Raw genomic sequence first — 22679 nt, 5'->3', positions numbered from 1 at the left:
ACCCGACAGGCAGCTTACTGTGACCTTCTCCTTACTCAGTCTTGTGAGCGGGACGTCAGTGTGTCTGACTATGGAGTCACCAATGACTAGTGTGTCTGGCATTGTGTTTGGCCTTAAGGGCTGTGACTGCTTGACACTCTGACTGTGTGGTCTATGTGTTGCAGGTGTTGTATTCTGAGGTGGTAGTTGTTTGGGTGTCTGCTTTGGTGGCCTCTGCTGATTTGGTAGATTTTTGATCAGAGCCTCAGAGTATGTCTTTGTGTGTTTATGTGTATGATTTGAGGTTGTGATGGTATTATGTGAGACTGGGTCTGTAGTGTGTGTGGTTACCTTCTCCTCCTGTCTGGTCATGCCAGTCCTATGTTGAGAGAGCTCAGCCTCCAGTTTGGCCGTATAGCTGCATCTCTCGCATGTATTTGTGTTTTGTGGGAGGAGGAGAGGGTTGTCTGTGTATATGAGGCAATTGTAACATTGCCTCAATGTTCCCAGGTTCACCAGCTGAGCAGGAGAGGACATTAGCAACTGATCCCTCGACATGCTAGAAGGAATAGACAGAAAAACTTAAGAAAAGGTTTTGGGGGATGTGGGTGACCGAGAAATGGGGTTTGCTTTTTTGGGGTACTTTCTATAACAAGAGTGCTGTATCGAGGTGATAAGTACTGTAGGAGCAAGTGCTTCGCTATACAGATAGAGAATAGTCTACTTGGGAGTCAAGTAGAGATAATTTATAGTTGTAGGATACACTAAATAGAACAGTAGTATACTTTGAGGAAGGTAGTTTTAAGGGAAAATTTGAAGAGTGGACTTTAGGTAGCCCTAATAGTTTAAATCTGATTAACCGGCTGCCCTAGTGTAACGTAGCAACTCCGCTTCACAGCTAAAGCTGGCTAACGCGTGCTTTATAGCAGGGGGCTGGAAAAAACAGGAAATGACCCAAAATGGCCGACAAATTACTAGTTGCTGCTTCTAACCACTCCTCTGAGGACAAACAAGCAGCTCAGTACTCCCCACTCCCACTGGTGAGTAAAGAAACTACCTCTGGCCACACAAGAAAATGGAGGAACACAGAATGTAGAGCTGCTGTTACAGGGTCTGTCATACGTAGATATGCTTGGCTCAAAGAACAAGCCTTACCAGATCATGTCAAAGCTAAATTACTAGATGCACCTCTTCAAAAAGATGTATTGTTTGGTGTTAAAGCTGAGGAGGTACTAAAGAAAATGGAGGAAAAGGCGAGATCAATGCAAACAGTGAAAGATTTCCTGCAGGTACAACCTCCACATTTCAGCAGAAACTGGCCTTCAAAAAATTGGTCCTTTCCAGTCACGGACAGGCCTCAGAACGGACAGGCCTCAGAGGCAGATACAGGCGCCCGAGAGGTAGAGGGCAATCTCAAGGATCATTCAGAGCCAGGCAATGGCAAGCACCAACCCCAAGAGGTGGAGAAGATAGATCACAGTCATTCAGAAAGCAGACACAATGACTTTCCCCTTTACTTGCCAAGCAAAGCTTTAATGGCAGCACCTTTAGGCGGAAAACTGGCATTATTCTCAAAAAATTGGCATATTGTCACAAAGGACAAATGGATCCTGGACATTATAGACAGAGGCTACAGATTCCACTTTCACACCCTTCCAAAAATGAGAGGCATGCCAAACCTGCCACAAAATCAAAGGGCAGAGGCACAAAAATAAATTTCAGCTCTCATGGACATGAAAGCTATTCAAGAGGTGCCTGCAAAAGAACAAGGTCAAGGGTTTTATTCCAGACTATTCCTGGTACCAAGGAATGACAAAGATTGGAGACCTATTTTAGATCTATCCATCCTAAACACATATTTACAGGTACCAAAATTCAAGATGCTCACATTACAGCAGCTTCTTCCCATGCTGGGCAAGGAGTCTTGGCTGGTAACATTAGACCTCAAGGAGGCATACCTGCATGTCCCTATCAGACAAGATTGCAGAAGATACCTCAGATTTCTTGCAGGTTCAACCCATTATCAATTCTCTGCATTGCCCTTTGGCTTATCTACTGCACCCAGAGTGTTTACGAAATGCCTGGCATCAGTAATTGCCTTCTGCAGACTTCAAGGAATACAAATATACCCATATCTGGACGACTGCCTGATCCAAGCGGACATCAAGGACATACTTCTGAAACACCTGGCATTTGTAATAAGACTGTTGAACTTTCTGGGATACACAGTCAACAAAAAGAAATCAAAACTAATACCCTCTCAAACAATAATTTTCCTGGGTGCCAGCTTGAATACAAACACCCAGATGGCCTACCTCACGCCAGACAAACAAGGGCAACTATCTCAATACTTCAGCAAAATGGCAACCTTCACCAGGCTGACTGCAAGGAAAGTCCTGCAGGCTCTGGGATTCATGGCATCTTGCATCCTGCTGATCCCATGTGCAAAGCTGCATATGAGGAAACTTCAATGGTACCTTAAAAACTTATTGTCTTAACACAGCCACAGTTTGGAAACAATTATACCACTCATTCCATGTCTTCAAAAGGAATTTCTGTGGTGGGCTCAAGCATGCCAAAGAAACAAAGGTTTCCCTTTCTGCATACCTCAAGCAAATCAAATCATCACAACAGACGCCTCGAACTATGCCTGGGGAGCACACATGAAAGATCAGTGCATTCAGGGAAAATGGTCCCAAAAAGAGAAGCATCTACACATCAACCAAAAGGAAATGCTAGCAGTGCAAAATGCTATTATGGCCTTCAAAGACCTACTGCATCCAGGCCAGCTATTGATAAGGACAGACAACACCACAGTGATGTGGTACATAAACAAACCGGGGGGAACTCATTCATACCCCCTGTGCAGACTAGCCATGACCCTTTGGAACACAGCTCTGGAATTGCAAATCCAACTTCAGGCACAATTCCTGCCAGGGAAGGAAAACACACTGGCAGACAGCCTAAGCAGAAATATGACAGATCCACACGAATGGAAGTTGCATCCTCAAGGTTTTGCAAAGATAACTCGGGCATGGGGACAGCCAGACATAGATCTCTTTGCTACCCACAAAAATTACCAACTGAAAAAATTTTGCTCAAGGACCTATCATCCACAGGCCTGGAAAGTGGATGCACTTTCCTTCAGTTGGACAACATTGACAGTCTATGCCTTTCCGCCTCTCCCTCTGCTGCCCAAAGTTCTATTAAAAGCCAGAGCAGAGAGGCCGAAAATGATTCTCATTGCTCCAGACTGGCCAAGACAACACTGGTATCCACTCCTGAAGAGCCCGACACATTCCTCACCATGGATCCTACCACTAGTGCCTCTTCTGTTGTCCCAGCACAACTTCAAAACTATTCACAGCCAGCTCAAAACCCTAAATCCAGCCGCATGGAGAATCCCTTGATTTCACAACAGACCCTCCTCTCCAAGGAGGTGCAGGATGTCATCTTGGAGGCCAGAAGACCTTCGACTAGAAAAGCCTACTCCACCAAATGGAAGCGGTTTTGTGCCTGGAATCAGAAAAAGGGCCAGAATCCTTGAGTAATAAATATACCTCAAATATTACAGTACCTAGCTGAGATGTTAAACAGTGGACTTTCCTTCTCCTCCATCAAAATCCATGCTTCAGCCATTTCTGCACAATACAGCACAGATCCTCTTTATTCTCTCATCCTCTCTTAAGACAGTTCCTCAGAGGGGCTAAGAATATGAAACCCCCAAGGAAACCACCAGTCCCTGCTTGGGACCTCAACTTCATATTGGAAAAACTAACCCTTCCTCCATTTGAACCAGCTGCTTCAACAGAACTACAATATTTGTCATGGAAAACAGCCTTCCTTCTGGCTATCACCTCAGCACGCAGGGTTTCGGAACTACAGGCCCTCATGGCTGTGCAACCTTTCATCATTTTCCATCAGGACAGAGTTTCCTTACGAACCAACCCTACCTTTATGCCAAAGGTAGTATCCAGTGTAGCCTTGAATCAGACTATCCACTTACCTACCTTTTACCCTAACCCACAAAATAAAGGGGGAAGACTACTGCATTCCTTGGACATTCACAGACAACTACGTTATTATTTGGACAGGACAAAGCCATTCAGGAAATCCGAGCAACTCTTTGTGTCCTATGCTACAGTTGCTCAAGGAAAGGCTATCTCCAAACAGACAATCTCAAAATGGATAGCCCACTACATACGCTTTTGTTACTCATTTCATGGAAAAGCTGTACCTTCAAGCATCAGGTCCCACTTCACAAGAGCCACAGCTACCTCTGCAGCTTTCCTCAGGGGGGTTCCTACCAAGGACATTTTGGAAGCAGCCACTTGGAGTTCAGTGCACACTTTCAACAAACACTATCATCTTCCACTTTACTTAAAATCTAGAGCGGGATTTGCCACAGCTGTCTTGCAGGGCATCCTTGCTCCTCCTAGTTCCACTTAGTGCCTGCCACCCCTACTTAGCTTTGGGATTCTACCCATCTGTTATGACTGCAGCTGTATGCACGATGAACATAGTACAGTTTTGTACCTACCATAAATGTAGATGTTCGAGTGCTCATACAGCTGCAGTCCAGGTTTCCCTCCCTCCATCCCCTGTTAGGACAGGCCGTATGGCAAACACCTTCTCATACAACTTATTTGGGGTATTCTTTTGTGGTGTATTTGCTTGCAAACTACTGTTTTTTGATTATTCTATATTGCATGACTACATACGTTTATGTTTTGCCTTCCTTCTGGGGGCACCTGACATCTGGGGCAAGAAAAACTGAAGAAGATGGCGTCGGCTGGCTCTTTTATACCCATGCCACACTGACGTCAGGGAAGAAGCGACGACAACCGATGCCGGACCTAGACTTTGGAATTCGGCTGACCGAGGACCCGCCTGACGGCAGGATAACCCATCTGTTATGACTGCAGCTGTATGAGCACTCGAACATCTACATTTATGGTAGGTACAAAACTGTACTTTCTCAGTAATGCAAAAGCAGTCAACACCTATGACCAGTGAGCTTACAATGACCTGTAAGTGGTAGTTACATTGGAAGGGAAGGCAAGAAAAAAGTGGCTGAATAGAGCATGTGCACAAGTACTTGGATTAATTTTCCAATACTGATACTGCTCTGCAACATCGGGTGCTGCAGTTCTAAGGACGAGATGTTAAACCAAGTTCCCGTCTGCCCGAGTTGGAAGTAGGTCCCATGGCACTTGTTAAAAAAAAAAAAAAAAAAAAAAAGGGAAGGAGTAGAGCAAATTCCATTGGTGACCTGACCAAATTTCCCCTCATTAGTATGAATATCATCTTGGATCTCTCCTGAAAAGAGAACAAAGGCTTAGCGGGACAAGCCTGGTCAACAAAGAGTAAGTAATTAAGATTAAATAAATTAAATAAAAACTGCTGCTTTTAAGATAGCTTGTTCATTTTCCTTTTCTCATCTTCCTTTTCTCATCTTTACATGCATGATAACTACAGTTTGAAAGATTAGTGGATGTGCATTCAGTATTTTATTGGGGTGGAGGTCTGTTTGTGACTTAATATCCGAATTTTAGTCTCTTGCAGACGTGTTGAACTTAGTCCTATCTATTTTGGGGAACAAACATTTAAAAATTCAAAAAAGCAATGTGAACTGCATGATCTTTAAGAAGAAATAAGTATTGCTTTCTAAAATCAGATGGCCCTAATTCTTAACTTGTAGTAGCATTTTGTTGATTTTGTATTTTTCTGTCTGAATTGCTTTGTTGAATCTGTATGGCTGTCTTCAGAAATTTTGAACTTTGATGTCAAGCTTTGTGATACCTTCTTTAAATGAATCTATAATTTTGTTTGCTTTTACAGAAGCTAACATACAGCTTCTAGGATGCCAGCCAGAACAAATAAAGACTGGTTATAGACCTGCATTACTCCTTCAAACCACTCATCTTGAGGAAGAAGCAGGTACATTATATAGATGCCTTTTAGCCTGCTGTAGGAGCAGTATGTGTGATGCTGCATGGTTTATTCATGAGAAATGTGTCCTGCTCCATTGCCAAACATCTCTGAGGTGCAGATCAGTTAAGACCAACCAGACTGCATCTGTCTTTATACTTTTAAATAAACAGAGACTCGGTGGCCAAATCCTGGATGTACAAAGTGGTAGAGGAGAGAAAGCACTGCTTCATCATCTACAGGGAAAAAGTAGGACTTTGAATGTCCAAAACGGGACTAGGACCTCTGATGGTAAGGGCTGGGATCTTCAGCAAGCAGCTCCAAAGGAATATAAAGATAAAAGCATCTATAACAGTGATGGGATAACGCCACCTGACAGCAAACAGAAATGGACAGAAATCACTGACATCAGAAAGCCTGGTGGTAGACTGAATTCTGGTATCTTAAAATTTAACAGGTATAAACATCATCAGCTGTATCGAAGAGCTTTAACGAAACGGGAACCTCCAAAAGGTGTGACGAACATTTCTAGCTTGGTTAATGCTACTGAAGACTCTGCTGCAAGACATCTTCCAAAGGTAAGTAAATGCCTTTGGGAGTGAACAATAGCCACTGAATTGGACATACTTGTCATTATATGTATCTAAACAGCCCTTAAGTATGTATATTTGTTATCCCTTATAAGAAGGTAAGTGCTCATCTTTGGAGATTAACAGCTGCAAATGATCGGTTTGTATTATTTTGGTGAAATGGCCAATCACCTTCTAGTAGTACATCTTATTGAGGTATTAAAATCAGAATTAGGTTCTCGATTTGTCATTAGCAGCAACTACCCTTAACCCTTTTTGTCTGTTAACTAAGTGCAGAGGAAAATGTGTATGTGCTTCAGTGACTGTGCTGTGAAATCACTCTCCCATATTTGTAAGTGTTTGCATCACTGGAGTGGCATCTGTTTTACTGTGCTCTGGGTACCTGTTTTAGGTATAACAAACTTTGTATTTACTTGGTTTATGTATGCAGATTGCAGGAAGACATTTTTAATAAAATACAAAATTATATTTAGTCTTGGCACCTGTTTGTGTTTCCCAACTAGCATTTCCTAGGGACACTGCAGATAATTTTAATTCAGGGCATCTTTCAAGTTTCCATTCAACGATGCAGCCGTCCTAGCTTTCTACGTTCTATTGGGCACTGTCATCAAAATACAATTGTACCGACTGTGAAATCAGCCATTTTCTTTGAAATGTGAGTTTAGTGTGGTAGGCGTCTCTGCCCCAGAGTCAGTGGAGTTTTCACTGTTGAACAAAAGATACATTTAATCCCAACCTGTGTGCACATCAGCTTCTGAAAGTAGAAGAATGTATTTGATTTACTGAATATGTTGAGTATGGCAAGCAGCAATACCTTCTATGAGAAAGATCACGGCAAGTGCTATTGCAGCTATCAGATTCCTCTTAAATACTTCCTCTAGCTTTAAATATCTTTCAAGAAAAGGAGCACAACGTGGATATCTGTGCACATTGTACTGCATTTCGTAACTATGTGATGTGAGGGATGAAGCCATAACTGTAGCCCAAATAACCCAAGATCAGTTAGCTGCACAGGTAGTAGGAGAGATGTGTGAGGGGAGTGGGAGTGAGTGCCCAAAGCTGTGTTGCCCATTCTGGAAGGAAGGAAGTGGTCCAGCCTGCTATAGTGCTGGCACTTACTGGAGAGAGAGGTGAACTGCATGTAACATCTGGGCTAAGGATGTGCATTTGTCACTGCAAAGTGATGTGTGCACGGTAGTCTTTGTGGACATTCCTGGGAATGTGCACACCCCCATGAGAAGGCATTGCTGACTGTGTCTGCAGGCAAACATGTCTACTGAATGAGGGGAGGATTAGGGCAGTAGTAAAAAAAAATTCTGATGGCTGCCTGTATGGTTCCTTTGGCTGTAGACTTGTCAACATATGGGGAGCAAATTGGTTGACTGATTGCGGAAGGTTTATGGCTAGTAAGCAGCATGAGTAAAAAAATCACTTAAAATTGTGCTACATTTAATAATTAAAAAAAAAATAGCTGGAAGAACTAGAAATTTTACTGGCTCTCTTTGACTGTAAGAAATACTTGCCTTTTCTTTTGTCATTTGTTCTTTTATACCATTTAGTAAAAAAAGGATGAAGAAATAAACACTTGATTAAAGGAAAAAAAAGAAGAAACAAGGCCTTTACAAGAAAAGTTGAACTTGTGCAGTCTGTATATGGGGCCTCATTGGAATCACTAACCAAGAAGACCAGGCCTATTCAACCATCTCTCTGGTGCAGAGGCAGGGTACCTGTCTGTGACACTGGCTACCCTGGATCAACTAGAGACCTGGAAAGCTGGAAGGCTAGCCAGTGGGTGGTAGACTTGAGTGGCTGATGGTAGGCTCATCTGTCTGATGGAAGTGGTGTGGGTACTTTTGGTGCAATACTGCTCTTTCACAGAGTTTGGAGAGTTGTAGACTGAGGTTCTGCCGCTATCCAAAGGTCCCAATTCCAGATAAAGAAAACAAATATAACGTAAAAACAGGATAGAACCACCACTACAACGTACATAAAAAAACTCCGAATTTTATTGAGAAAATAAGCGCTTTCACGTGCTAGACACTGCACGCTTCTTCAGATTTCACTATAACCATCATAAAACACAGTCTTTAAATATATTAAGCAAATCAGCTTAATTATCAATCAAGCAATCAATAAAATCACATGAATTAAATCACCATGGTAACAATTAAAGTCACTAAAGTACTGCTAGCTCAAGCGTTTTGTAACAAATATACTGCTTACAAAAAACACAACATGACATCCAAAATGTAAAACTTAGATCTTACTTAAGCCAGGCTTAAAAAAAAATATATATAACAGAATAGCAAATGAAACAAGTAAAACCAATGAAACCAATAAAACGTAAGGTTATGAAAGTATGTGTACATAATAAGTATACAAATGAATTCATGTATACTAAAATAAAACTGAATGTAATATGCTGGACATAGATTTGAGATCTAAAATCTAAAATAAAACAAAACATGTATTCACTTATAAATGTAAATATAAATGGATTCACTTTAGAAGCTCGAATTCCCAAAATCTCGAACCTCATATGGTCAAGACCAAAAGATCGAGTTTTGGAAACTCGAACTTCTAAAATGAAACGCAAAAAAAAAAAAAAAAAAAAAGTCAAACATTTCTTTTGCAGGGGGCTTTGCCCCTGCATGTGGGCTGTGCCCCACACACCCCTACTTAAATATACCAACTCGAGATCGCTACAGTGGGGAAAAGGAAATCTCCCATATTGCACTGTATCTTGAAGCTAAAAGGAGATTTCCCACTTCCTGTCAACACCACAAAAAAGATAACAACATTACGTACACACAGAGCGTACAAGAAGCCTTGCCTCTGTGTGCACTTAATGTTTTAAGGTAAGTAAAGTGTTATTTTTTAAAACCTTACATATTCGATATACTGAAATGTCGATCATATGGTCCCGACCATATGACATTCGAGATTTCAGTAATTCGATTATGTAAAGTGCTTCCAAATATAAATATATATTAGTATTTACGAGCAAGTAATGCTGGTTTGATACTAACAAATTGGTTCAAGCCAGGTTCTAAATGTACTCGTAACTTAAAAATCCAACATAATTCAAAAGATTCTAAATAATAATTATTGTTTCCACCTCTCCTATTTTTATTCACTAGCTGTAATACCTTAAACTTAAAAATATGATCTGTATGACTATTCACATGTTTAGCTAGAGCATTCTGTTGGTTATTTCTTCTTATATCATATAAATGATTGTACATCCTGTCTTTCAATTTTCTAGTTGTCATGCCCACATAAAACGCCGAGCAATGTGTGCAAGTCGCTAAATAAATAAGATTTTCATCTTCACAGCTCGAATGGAATTTGGGTATGAATCTATAATTGGTAATTGGATGAACAAAATTTTGTTCCTGTGAAATAAACTTGCATAAAGTGCATTTATTACAAGGGTATGTACCTAACCTGTTTTTATCTCCAGTATATTTTGTAGCTTTATGATGAAAATGTTCGATACATAGAATCTTTCTTAGATTCTTACTATTCCTGTATGTAAAAGAAGGAATATTACCTACTAAGTTCTGAATCTTGGGATCAGCAGTGAGAATCTGCCAATTTTTCTTTATAATATCAATGATGTTCCTGTTATCATTGGTGTATCTAGTAATAAAAGTTACCTTAGCACCATTTACTATGTTATTCTCACCTTTTTTATAGTAAGTAGCTCTTTTAGTCTTAATACCCTTGTCATCAGGAATGTTCATCACAAGTTCTTTGATGCTGTTTAGCATAGAATCAGGATAGTCCCTATCTAGCAACAAAGTATGCATGAAATTAAGTTGTTGTTGCATATTTAAAACATCTTTACAGGTTCTAATAATACGTATATACTGCCCCTTCACCACATTGGGGAAGATAAATCTAGGATGCATACTGCTGAAATGTAGTAATGCATTTTTCCAGCAAGGCTTCCTATATAAAGCTGTAGATAAGTACCTTGACTATCCTTAGATATACTTATATCAAGGAAGTTAACTTTATTGGATGGAAATTCGAGAGAAAATCTCAAGAAATCAGTGGTTGATTCTAAATAACCAATAAATGCATTTAATTCTTTATTACCCTTCCAAAAGAATAGAATTTTGTCAACAAATCTTCTATATAGTAATATTTACTTGTAATAAGGACTATCAAACAGGAATCTTCTCTCCCATTGATGTACTACAAGATTAGCATATGAATTTGCACAAGGGGTCCCCATGGCGACCCCCCATTTCTGTGCATATAACTTATCTCTATAAAGAAAAACATTATTAGATAGCACAAGATCTAACAGTGAGCAAATCAATGTAATTTTTTTGTTACTAAAGCTACCCAATGTACATAAAAATTCCCTTATGGCTTTTATACCATAATCATTGGGAATAGAGGTGAATAGATTTCTTACATCTAAGGTCACTAATATACAGGATGATAAACAACCTGTCTCATTAAACAAAGTATTTAACTCATTGATTAATTGATAGCTGTCTTGAAGAATGATGGGTATATTTCTCACAGTTGGTCCCAGTAAACTTTCCAAATAATTGGAGATTCTTTCAGTGACCCAGCCTTCACCTACCACTATGGGTCTCATCGGAGGGGGTATGATACCCTTATGAATTTTAGGCAGACCTTTTATATAAGATATCAGTGGAAAATCCACTAAAAAATACTCATACAATTCTTGCGTGACTTGTCTACACATTAATAAGTCATAGAGGTCGCCATGCACCCTTTTCACCAACTTAGACAAATATTCAGAGTTAACTTTTGAATATGTGTTTACATCTTGTAACATATCCAGCATAGAAATATGATAGTCATCAGTGTCAAGTAAAACCAACCCACCTCCCTTGTCGGCTGGTTTTATGGTTAAATCAACATTATGCGAAAGATTAAATAAAGATAATTGCTGTTCCTTACTCAAGTTGAAATAAGTACATTTACATTCACATTTCCTAAAATAGGTATAAAAATCATTCTCACATAATTGTATGAAACAGTCAACATTAGCTGGAGAAATGGGCACATAAGAACTTTTATGCTTAAATCTGTTTACATACTGTGTAGTGCTACTATTTTCCTTATTAAACATCAATTTCAATGTAATTGTACGTCCAAACATTCATAAATCTGTTAACAATTCACTCAAATTACTGCTTTGTGATGGTATAAAAGATAAACCTTTGTTTAATAACGAAAGGTCTGTATCTGTAAGTTCAAACTTGGATAGATTGAAAACTAAGTGATTCAGTTCCTGATTCTTCGCTCGTTGGCCTGAAAACCTCCCGAGAACTTCCGCTTTCTCCGTTCCCGACTGTGTGATCTGTTTCTGAAGGGCTCTTGGGAGTTCCAGAGGATATGGTAAAAAACTTCCCAAACACTTGGCCAGGAGTTTCGGCCTTGCTCCCAGGCCATTACCACTGACTTCCTGCTGTTTACTCAGCGCCTGCTGATTGGGTGGTGGAGTAGCTGCCGAGGAAGTAATGGTTAAAGCCAAATTTTCATTTAAAGGTGCAGTGGATAAAATAGACCCAGTCATATTATTACTAGAAGCCACATCATTTATATTAGCTGCGGAATTTGCGGAATTTGGAGAGTGGAATTCGTGTTTCACAAGCACACAAGAAAACAGAGGAAAGAGCAGATGTTAGTGTGTTATGGGTTTGAGCACTTTTGGGTGTGTTTCTGATTACATTCTAAACTCTCTAAGGGAAGTTTGGAGCATTCAAAAGATTTTCCAAAACACCAGGGTTATTCCAAATTTAGATGCTGAAGAAAAATTGGTTTTGAGGCAATTGTGTTCTAATCCCCAGAGTTGGGTTATGGAACCAGATAAGGGAGGAGGTGTTGTCCTTATGGACAAAATTTTATAAGTAAGATGTTTTCTGTTTTGCATGATGATTCCAGATATAGTAAGGTGTGTATTAATGAGATCAAGATTTCTTTTAAAAAATAGATCTTGCCTTCAAAGAGTTATTTGATCAGGGGGTTATTGACTTTGAGACCTACCAGTATCTGGAAAACAATACTCCTAGGGCACCCTCTATTTTTGGGATACTCAAAGTTCATAAGAGTATTGATGACCCTCCCCTTAGACCTATAGTGGCATCAGAAGGTTCCAAAATTTCTCCTTTAGACAAATACTTGGATTGGAAGTTGAAGATTATATGGGGGGGACCCATTTGGTAAAGGACTCATGGGAATTTTTAAGCAGGGTCAAAAATGAACTTTTTTCTGATAATCTAAAATTTGTTACAGTGGACGTGGTAGATTTATTTTCAGTTATTCCTCATAATGCAGGGTTAACTTGGTTGGAAGAAGCCCTGAGGAACAAATCAGGAATTACAGAAAATGACATATTACTGTGTTTAAGAGTTAGCAGAACTTATACTTGAGAACAATTTTATGTTCTTTGAGGGTGAGTTTTTTCACCAGGAAACTGGGGTTGTTATGGGGACTGACTAGTTACTCTCCAACCTATGCAGACATTATTTTGTCAGTATGGGAAGAAAGATATGTGCACAACAGTATTTATTCAGATTTCTGGACTTGATATGCTCGATACCTTGACGATGTTTGCATTTTTTGAGTAGGTAGTTTTGAACAGATGGAAGAATTCATGCAGTATTTAAATTACACTACAACTTTTTGTAAATTCACACAGCAAGTTACCACCCATAATTTTAATTATTTTGATGTTTCTATTATACAACTGAGCAGGGTTTCAAGTCTGTGGTGTACAGAATCCTACCTTTTCCAATACATACATCAGTTACACTAGTTCCCATCCATTTTTTCAGAAAAAAGGGATAGTCAAGGGACAATTTGTACGTATATGTTGGATGACATCCCTGGATGAGGACTGTGAAAAAGAATGTGATAAACTGGAAGATATGTTTTTGGATCGAGGATATCCTAGGGAACTTATTGCTGGTATCAGGAAAGAGGTTACTCAAGGTAGGAAGGAAAATATTGTCCAGTTCTGGGTTTAGGTGATAGCTTTAATAATAAAGCTACAGCTGTTGACCATTCAGGCTATGGTAAAGCTTTTGTTACTAGTTTTAGCGCTAATGCATACCAGATTAAAAATATTGTGGAGAAGAAATGGAATAAATTTTCCGAACTTATTAACCTTCCTAATTTGAAGGACAAATCTGTTAAGGTTGTTTTTAGGAGAGGTCATAACATTAAAAGTTTATTCGAACATGCTAATAACTATCAAGTTTACTCTAATAAAAGGAAATTTACCTTCAAATGTGGCGTGTGTTCACAGTGTAATTACATATCACAGAAAGAACAGATTCTGGTCACTGCTAGAAAAAAGTACTTAAAGCATTTACATATTCTAACTGTAATTCCCAGGGTCAGGTTCATTTAGTTACCTGTGGGGCTTGTGAAGGTTTGTACGTTGGAAAACCGAAGGACAATTGAAAAGGATCTATGAACATGTTAATTATATTAATAAAAGAAATAACAGTAATGCACTGTATAGGCATACATAGGTTCATAGGTTGGTACTAGGCTATCGGCCCTAGGGCCTATACAAGCCTAGCTATAACAATTCCCTGGCTATTTCTTCCCACACTATTTACTTCCCTGGACCCCTGTCTAGCAGGGCGACTGAGGTGATCCCCGGGGTGAATTTCCTTTCTCCCATCCAATCGTCAAGGTTCCTTTTGAAGAGGGCCAAAGAGGCGCTCTGCTTGACATGTATGGGCAGTCTATTCCAGAGTCTGAGGAGTCTCTGGGTCAGGAACCTATCCCTCCAGCATGTTTTGTTTATTGTGATGACAAGGTTTAGATCCCTGGAGTGTGTGGCTCTGAGGGATTGGGATTTCTTTAAGTGTAGCATGTCCAACAGCTCTGGGTTTGACATGACCTAGTACATTGACATGTACTAGGGCAAAATTCTCCTTCTTTGTTATGGAAGTTGTACCAAAGGATCTGAGGGTGGACCTTGGGAATCTAAGTAAGAATATAGGGAAGCATTCTGGCAAATAGTTCTTGAAGCTAACAACCCCCCAGGTTTGAATGACAATATATCTTTGGTTCCCCAGTTAAAACTTAGGTCTGCAAAACTCTGATTATTACTATCATGTTCAGTGACAATAATAATTGGGCATTGGTAGTATTTTTATGTCATATGATTATTTCAATATTTAAAATTTATGTATAAATTATTATTGTATATGTTTTTAGTAACCTGTGTTTTTTAATGTATATATACATATTTTTTTTTATAACGCATATATTTTTTTTAAAAAACATACATTTTTACAATGCATTTATCCTGTTTCCATGTACCATGTTAATTAAATGCATTTATCATGGTGCTTTCTGCTTACTCTACTATACGTTTAAGGTAAGTCATTTACTTATTTTAATTAATTGTTTAATTGAAAATATATCAGGTGATTGTGTGTAGGGACATTGTTTGCACTCGGATGAAAATGCTTGTGCTTTTAAATTTGTGGCGTTAATAAAGGAGTTGTTTTACATCTACAGGAGTTTTCTGCTTGTATCTTGTGCCTTTTGGTGTTTGTCCAGATTGTTTTTGGGTTCAGCATTTAAAAAATTCACTGAATCAACTGTATGAACAGTATACAAATGATGCTGGGTTGGGATGCCTGTATCTCTTCTCCCTTATCAAGAAGGTGTTTTACTCTGACAGCTGTGTCTTCAGGTTGGCAGCCCCATTCTGGGAGATAATCCAGTCAGTCTTTGGGATGAGGGAAACAAGAAACTCCTATTCACTACAGATTGTCATCTTGGGCAAAAGGGCCAACAAAAAAAGAAGAAATCACATATGTTAATCTATATTAGAGTTGTTTATCTGCAACCACTAATGTTGACTTCATTCACTTATCCCAGTGAAGTCTATTCTGTTTCCCCTAACTTTCCTATCGGCTATTTCCCTAGACAAGGGATAGTAGATGTTCATCGTGTTTTACTGTTGCAGTCATTACACTTGGGTTATCCTGCTGGCAGGCTACCCACAGTCAGCCTGAATTCCAAAGTCGTGGTCTGGCGTCGGCTGCTGTCACCTCTTCCCTGACGTCAGTGCTCCAGGGGTATAAAAGATGCAGCCGATGCCATTTTCTTCAATCTTTCTTGCTGCGCGGTGCCCGAAGCAAAAGCAGTTCACAAGTGCCGGTCGACTGACTCCTGAGATTTTCGAAATTGAATTTCAGATCCGAAGTCTTCTATAAAGCTAAGTACCCCGTTGGGGAAACTTTTTTCTTGGTCCAGACCGATTTCAGAAAAAGTTAACAATTGTATTTCTTGTGGGAAGCAAATACCTCATAAGGATTTTCACTCTTACTGTATTCCTTGCCTAGGCCCTGACCATGACGTTGCTAGTTGTCAGTTTTGTGCTAGATTTAACCAACGCACTATTAAGCATCGGTACGATTTTGCTTTTCATTACTTTGGCCGAAGGTTTAACTACATAATGCCGTCGGAACAGCCGACGACCGGAGTTCATAAAAAGCGCAAGGAAAAAGAAAAGGACAGGCATCCGAGGTCCAAAACCGACGATGAAGCCTCTTCTAGGCCGTTCGCCGGTTCTCAGTGAGGTGCTTTCGCAGCCTCTGACACCCGCTACCTCAGAGCCACAGGCCGCCTCCAACTCCCACGTGTAGACAGCTAGGCCTCTGGATACTCAAGGTATTGGGCCTTCGGAAACTAATCCCTCAGATGGGTCCAGAACCACTGAGCAGGCATCGGCTTCTGAGGGTGTTTTCAGACCTACACAGCTTTATATCAAGCCAACGTCAGCATCAAAGACAAAGACTAAAACAGTTTTAAAGACAAAGAAACAAGTGCAGCACTCTCCAGGACAGACATCCATGCCTAAGAAACAGATGCTCAAAATGGCCGAAGACCTAATTACTTTGATCAGGGGTTCCCATCCCCCTCCTGATAAGAGGCCTAGGCAAGACACTGAATATGATTCCTCTGATGAGGTTTCCATTTCCTCTAACTCCTCTTCAGAACAGGGATACTCTATTCCTCCCTATGAGGATTCTGATGCTGAAGAATCTATTCCTTCAGCTGCTCCTCCTGAGGATTACTCATTTGGGGAAACCTTGCATACCATGAGGGAGCATTTCCACTGGGAGAGCCAAGATTATTCTGATTCTAAGAAAAGGCTCAGAGACTTTCTTTTACTACCTCAGCACAGACTTCTTGCTATTCCTCCTGTTCTAGACATTGTAGATTATGTATTTTCAGAGTCCGGCCTGTCTCCTGACTCTTTACCTCCTGCACCTGTTAAGCCAGACAGATACTACAGGGTTTCAGATTCTCATAAATTTCTATATAAAAACCCTGCAGCTGACCCAGAAACTATTTCACAGGGTCCCAAAGGGGTCAAGGCTGCTACTGCAATAAACCCTGTCCCCTCAGATAGAGATTCTAGGGCACTGGACAGATGGGGGAAAAAGTTTACACTTCTGCTACCTTGGCTGTAAGGGCTTTAAATTGTCAATTTCATATGCTTAAATATCAGCAATATTTAACGTCTCTGTTAAAACAGAAAATGTTGACAAATTCTGAATGTGCTGAGAACAAGGAATTGCAGGATTTATTGCATGCAGCTGAACAAGTGGGAAAACATACTTTGCAATGTGGTTATGATTCACTGGAGGCCTCTTGCAGGGCCACTGTAACAGGTTCTGTCATTAGAAGGCATGCTTGGTTAAAGGAACAGACTCTGCCTGATCATGTTAAAGGAAAATTATTGGATGCTCCATTACAGCATGATACTTTGTTTGGTGTTAAGGCAGAAGAGGTATTAAAGAAAATGGAGGATAAAGCTAAATCTATGCAGACAGTGAAGGATTTCTTACAGGTTCAGCCACCCAGATGTAGCAGGAACTGGCCTTCTAAAAATTGGTCCTTTCCCATGTCAGACAGGCCACAAAGAGGCAGATACAAATGCTCTAGAGGCAGACAACAGCCCCAGGGCTCATACAGGCCCAAACAGTGGGGTGCTTCTACCTCCAAAAGCGGAGAAGACAAAACACAGCCATATAGGAAACAGTCCCAGTGACTTCCCTCGGCCAATGCCAAGCATTTATCTTTTGGCAGCACCCTTGAGGGGGAAAGCTAGCACTTTTTTCACAAAATTGGCACATGATTACCCAGGGCAAATGGATCTTAAATATAGTATCTCAGGGCTACAGGTTCCACTTTCACACCCTTCCAAAGGCAAAAGGTATGTAAGACCTGCCACATACAATCAATGGGCAGAGGCACAAAACCAAGTTTCATCTCTCATGGACATGAGGGCTATTCAGCCAGTGCCAGGGACAAGGATTTTACTCAAGACTTTTCTTAGAAGCAAGAAAGGACAAAGCATGGAGACCGATTCTGGACCTGTCTATTCTAAATACTTTTCTGGACGTTCCGAAATTCAAAATTTTGACTCTGCAGCAGGTTCTGCCCAAGCTGGGCAAAAAGGCTTGGCTTGTAACTGTGGACCTCAAAGAGGCATACCTGCATGTCCCAATCAGACAATCTTGCAGAAGATACCTCAGATTCATAGCTTGCTCAATGCACTACCAATTCTCTGCACTGCCCTTTGGCTTATCTACTGCGCCCAGGGTCTTCACAAAATGCCTGGCACCAGTAATTGCATGGAATTCAAATATATCCCTACTTGGACGACTGCCTTATTCAAGCAGAGGCCAAAGACATTCTACTAAAGCATCTGGTGTTTGTAAAAAGATTACTAATTTGCCTACGGTACACAGTAAACGAAAAAAAATCAAAACTAGTACCCTCTCAAGAGATAATATTCCTGGGTGCAAGCTTAAATACAACTGCCCAGATGGCTCATCTCACGCCAGACAAAGGCAACTGACTTCTTACTTCAAAAACATGGCAACAACAAAGACCCAGTTATCTGCAAGAAAAATTCTGCAAGCTCTAGGCTACATGACCTCCTGCATTCTGCTAATTCCATATGCAAGACTGCATATGAGGAAACTACAATGGTACCTAAAAAGTGTTTGGACTCAACATTGCCACAGCCTGGAATCGTTAATTAAACTCATTCCCTGCCTGCAACAGGAGTTTCGATGGTGGGCACAGGCCTTTCACCACAAAAAGGGACAGCCATTTACTTTACCCACAGCCAGGCAAACACTAACAACAGATGCATCAGATTATGCCTGGGGGGCCCACATGGCAGGAAAATGTATTCAGGGCACATGGACCCCAAACCAAAGGCATCTACACATCAATCAAAAAGAGATGCTAGCTGTACAAAATGCCCTGACAGCCTTCAAGGACCTACTTCATCCAGGACAGCTGCTGATAAAGGCGGACAACACCACAGTCATGTGGTACATAAACAAGCAGGGGGGCACACATTCCTACCCACTCTGCAGACAAGCCATGATTTTGTGGAACACAGCATTGACTTACCAAGTACACCTGCAAGCACAATTCCTGCCAGGAAAAACAAATGCTCTGGCAGACGAACTAAGTAGAAACCTCATGGTCCCTCACGAGTAGAAACTAGAAACACAGATATTCAGCATGATAACAAGGAAATGGAGATGCCCAGACATAGATCTTTTTGCCTCCCCTCACAACTGCCAACTTCAGAGATTCTGCACAAGGACTTATCACAAACAAGCATGGAAAGTGGATGCTCTGTCATTCAGCTGGAACAACCTTACAGTATATGCCTTTCCTCCACTGCCTTTCCTCCCCAAGGTACTCCTAAAGGTCAGACAAGAGAAGGCACAAATGATTCTGATTGCCCTGGATTGGCCACACCAACACTGGTACCCAATTCTAAGGAGCTTGTCCCAAGGCCCAGCCTGGACATTGCCTCAAATTCCTCATTTACTGACCCAATAAAACAATCCGATCCTGCACAGCCAACTCAGAACTCTAAATCTAGCTGCATGGCGGATTCTGTAACCATTCAGAATACACCTCTCTCTAAAGCGGTTATGGATGTCATTTTGGAGGCCAGGAGGCCCAGCACCAGAAAATCTTATGCAGAAAAATGGAAGAGATTCTGTGCTTGGAACCAGGCACAAGGAATTGACACGCTTATTCCAAATATCCCTCAGATTTTACAATATCTAACTGAGATGCTGGACAAAGGCCTTTCCTTCTCATCAGTTAAGATCTATGCTTCTGCCATTTCAGCTCATTACAATACAGACCCGCCTGTTTTTTCATATCCATTGCTTAGGCAGTTCCTTAGGGGGGCCAAAAACATAAGACCTCCAAGGAGAGCACCAATACCTGCATGGGACCTCAATTTTGTCTTGGAAAAACTCACACTGCCTCCTTTTGAGCCAGCCAATACAGCTGAGATAAAATTCTTATCATGGAAAACAGCTCTGCTCCTAGTGATAACGTCAGCAAGAAGAGTCTCAGAGTTACAGGCATTAATGGCTGTGGAACCTTTTATTATCTTCCATCCGGACAGGGTTTCTATAAGGACAAACCCAACATTTATGCCTAAGGTAGTGTCCAGTGTGGCTCTTAACCAAACCGTTCATTTGCCTACTTTTTACCCAAACCCGCACAATGAAGGGGAGAGACTTCTGCATTCTTTGGACATGCACAGACAGCTACGCTTCTACTTGGACAAAACTAAAGCTTTCAGAAAGACTGAACAACTCTTAGTGGCATATGCTGCAGGATCACAAGGAAAGGCTATCTCAAAGCAGACTATTTCAAAATGGATAGGACACTGCATTCGTTTCTGCTATTCATAACATGGTAAATCAGTGCCTAAGGGCATTAGACCACATTCTACCAGTGCAGCAGCCACCTCAGCAGCCTTCCTTAGAGGAGTACCAACCAAGGATATTTTGGAGGCTGCAACTTGGACTTCAATGCACACTTTCACTAAGCACTACCACTTGCCTCTTTACTCTAAATCCAGAGCAGGCTTTGCCACTGCAGTCTTGCAGGGCCTTATAGCCACTCCTAATTCTATTTAGACCCAGCCGCCCAACCTCAGCTTTAGGATTCAACCCAAGTGTAATGACTGCAACAGCGAAACACGATGAACATAGTACAGTTGTGTACCTACCATAAATGTAGATGTTCGAGTGTATTCACTGTTGCAGTCCAGGTTACCCACCCACCATCCCTCTTTTTTTGCTGGGGCTTATCTGTACTTCTTTATCCTATACAACCTATGTGGTGTATTTGCTTGTAGATGAAGGTATTGTTTATTTTTGTGCATGGTTTTATTAGCAATGTTTTTTAGCCTACCCTTTTGGGGGCACCTGACATCTGGGGCAAGAAAAACTGAAGAAAATGGCATCTGCTGCATCTTTTATACCCCTGGCGCACTGACGTCAGGGAAGAGGCGACAGCAACCGACACCAGACCAAGACTTTGGAATTCAGGCCAACTGTGGGTAGCCTGTCAGCAGGATAACCCAAGTGTAATGACTGCAACAGTGAATACACTCGAACATCTACATTTATGGTAGGTACTCAGCTGTACTTTATGTAACGGGCCATGTCATTGCCAGTAATGGTAATTAAGATGCTTTCAGGTGCTTAACTTCCAAGATTTCAGGGATGATGGACCAGGCTTGTATTGTAGAGGGATAATAACTTCACTGTACCCAAATGATCTGTGTTTGATTAGCAGTACAGGCACTGGAGAAGACCAGGCAGGGAGGATGGGAGTGAGCTGCTGTCACCAACTCATCCATCTTTGAGGAGGAAGGCAGCTGGGTCACTGTACTGACAACGCTCTTTGGAATGTAGTTGCATTACTGTAACATTAAGAGCCTAGCATACCAGCATTGCAGCTATTTTCCTCTTAGTTCGAAGGTTGTACATACATGGAACCACACATGCACTTTTTGAAGCAGCTATAGTGGAGCTCACAGGCTGCCGAGGAGCTTGAGGATAAGACAGTCCAAAGGATCTGCAGACTGGTCTGCTCCCAAACCACCTGTTTGTTGCCATTGCTGGAAACTAATGGGCTTGAGGGCTGTTGCCCTGATGAAGGAATGAATTGGTCAGTTGCATACAGGTAGGGGATCCCTTTAATCATTCCTGCAGACAAAAATAAAATAAAAGGATTTTGGGGATGAAACCCTCGCACAACTCCCCAAATCATTATCATTCCATGGATAACTATGACAGGAGTTGAAGCTAGTCCATCTTTGCCTGAAGCTATGCCTCAGGTTTTTATTGCTCTTTCTGCTGCAGCTATCCCAGCAGTTATAGTCTGTATATCCATGGGTAAGATATCTGTAGGGCATATGTCTGTTTCTAAGCTGAGAGTGGCTTGTGTGCAAATGCAGAGTTCCCGGATATCCATAGTGAGGGGTGAGGGTATTAAGACGTTTTTCAACATCTTATGAGAGGATCTTATTTCCATCATCTTTAGGGGACGACCAGCAGATACAAAACCTTTCACCTCTGGCAGTTTGTTTGTCTTTTCGGCTTTTCCCGGTTAGGGGTTGCCACAGCGGAACTCTGGTCCGCTAATGATTGGCAGTAGATTTTTATGGTGCAGAGTTGCCAGCCCGACGCCCAACCTTCAGCAAACGCATGCCCATTCATGCATGTCTTTCAAATGCCACTCTACCACGGGGAGGACATGCAGACTCCACACAGAAGGCACTCCAGCTGAGAATCAAACAGGAGAACCTCTTGCCGTGAGGCAAAAATGCTACCGTTGCACCACAGCAGCTTAAATCTTTCACTTCTGGCAGTGTTGCACCTAAAACAGGGAAGAGGCAGTTTTTTTCCCCATTTTCAGTATCATGTGAGTATGAAAGGGATTTTACATATTCAAATGTGTTCTCTTCTTATTTATGGTTTCATACAAATTTGGGCAATGAAAATGAGTTTGACATTTTACTGCTGTACACAAGTTGCCTCATTTGCTGAAATCTTAAATAAAAATGAGTTTGACATTTTACTGCTGTCCAGAAGTTGTCTCATATGCTGAAATCTTAAATAAAAATAATGTAAAGTGAGTATCTCATAGCTGCTTAAGACTTGGGGGGGGGGTATTAGTGAGAGGTTGATGCCTCTGCTCTGCATAAACTACTTGCCATTCCCCTTTTTAGCCAAGCATTTGAGGTTATTTATAATGATGCGGCCCTTGAGCCAAATTCACAGCCTCTGACTCCTGATAAGCCTG

At 41.0% G+C, this 22679-nt stretch overlaps 1 protein-coding gene across 2 annotated transcripts in view; it reads left to right on the top strand.

Annotated features, from left to right (window-relative positions):
• The window catches only part of KIAA0319L (KIAA0319 like), a 1767873-nt gene that overhangs the window by 253779 nt on the left and 1491415 nt on the right, over window positions 1-22679 (top strand). For both annotated transcript variants that reach the window (XM_044059462.1, XM_044059468.1), the window contains exon 3: window positions 5821-6488. In XM_044059462.1, the coding sequence (XP_043915397.1) occupies window positions 5821-6488 (668 nt within the window). The remainder of the gene's footprint in view (window positions 1-5820; window positions 6489-22679) is intronic.

This window comes from Protopterus annectens, chromosome 1.part2 (assembly GCF_019279795.1).
Source record: "Protopterus annectens isolate FY-2018-M chromosome 1.part2, PAN1.0, whole genome shotgun sequence".
NCBI lineage: Eukaryota > Metazoa > Chordata > Ceratodontiformes > Protopteridae > Protopterus > Protopterus annectens.
This window is presented reverse-complemented; position numbering and strand designations above follow the sequence as displayed.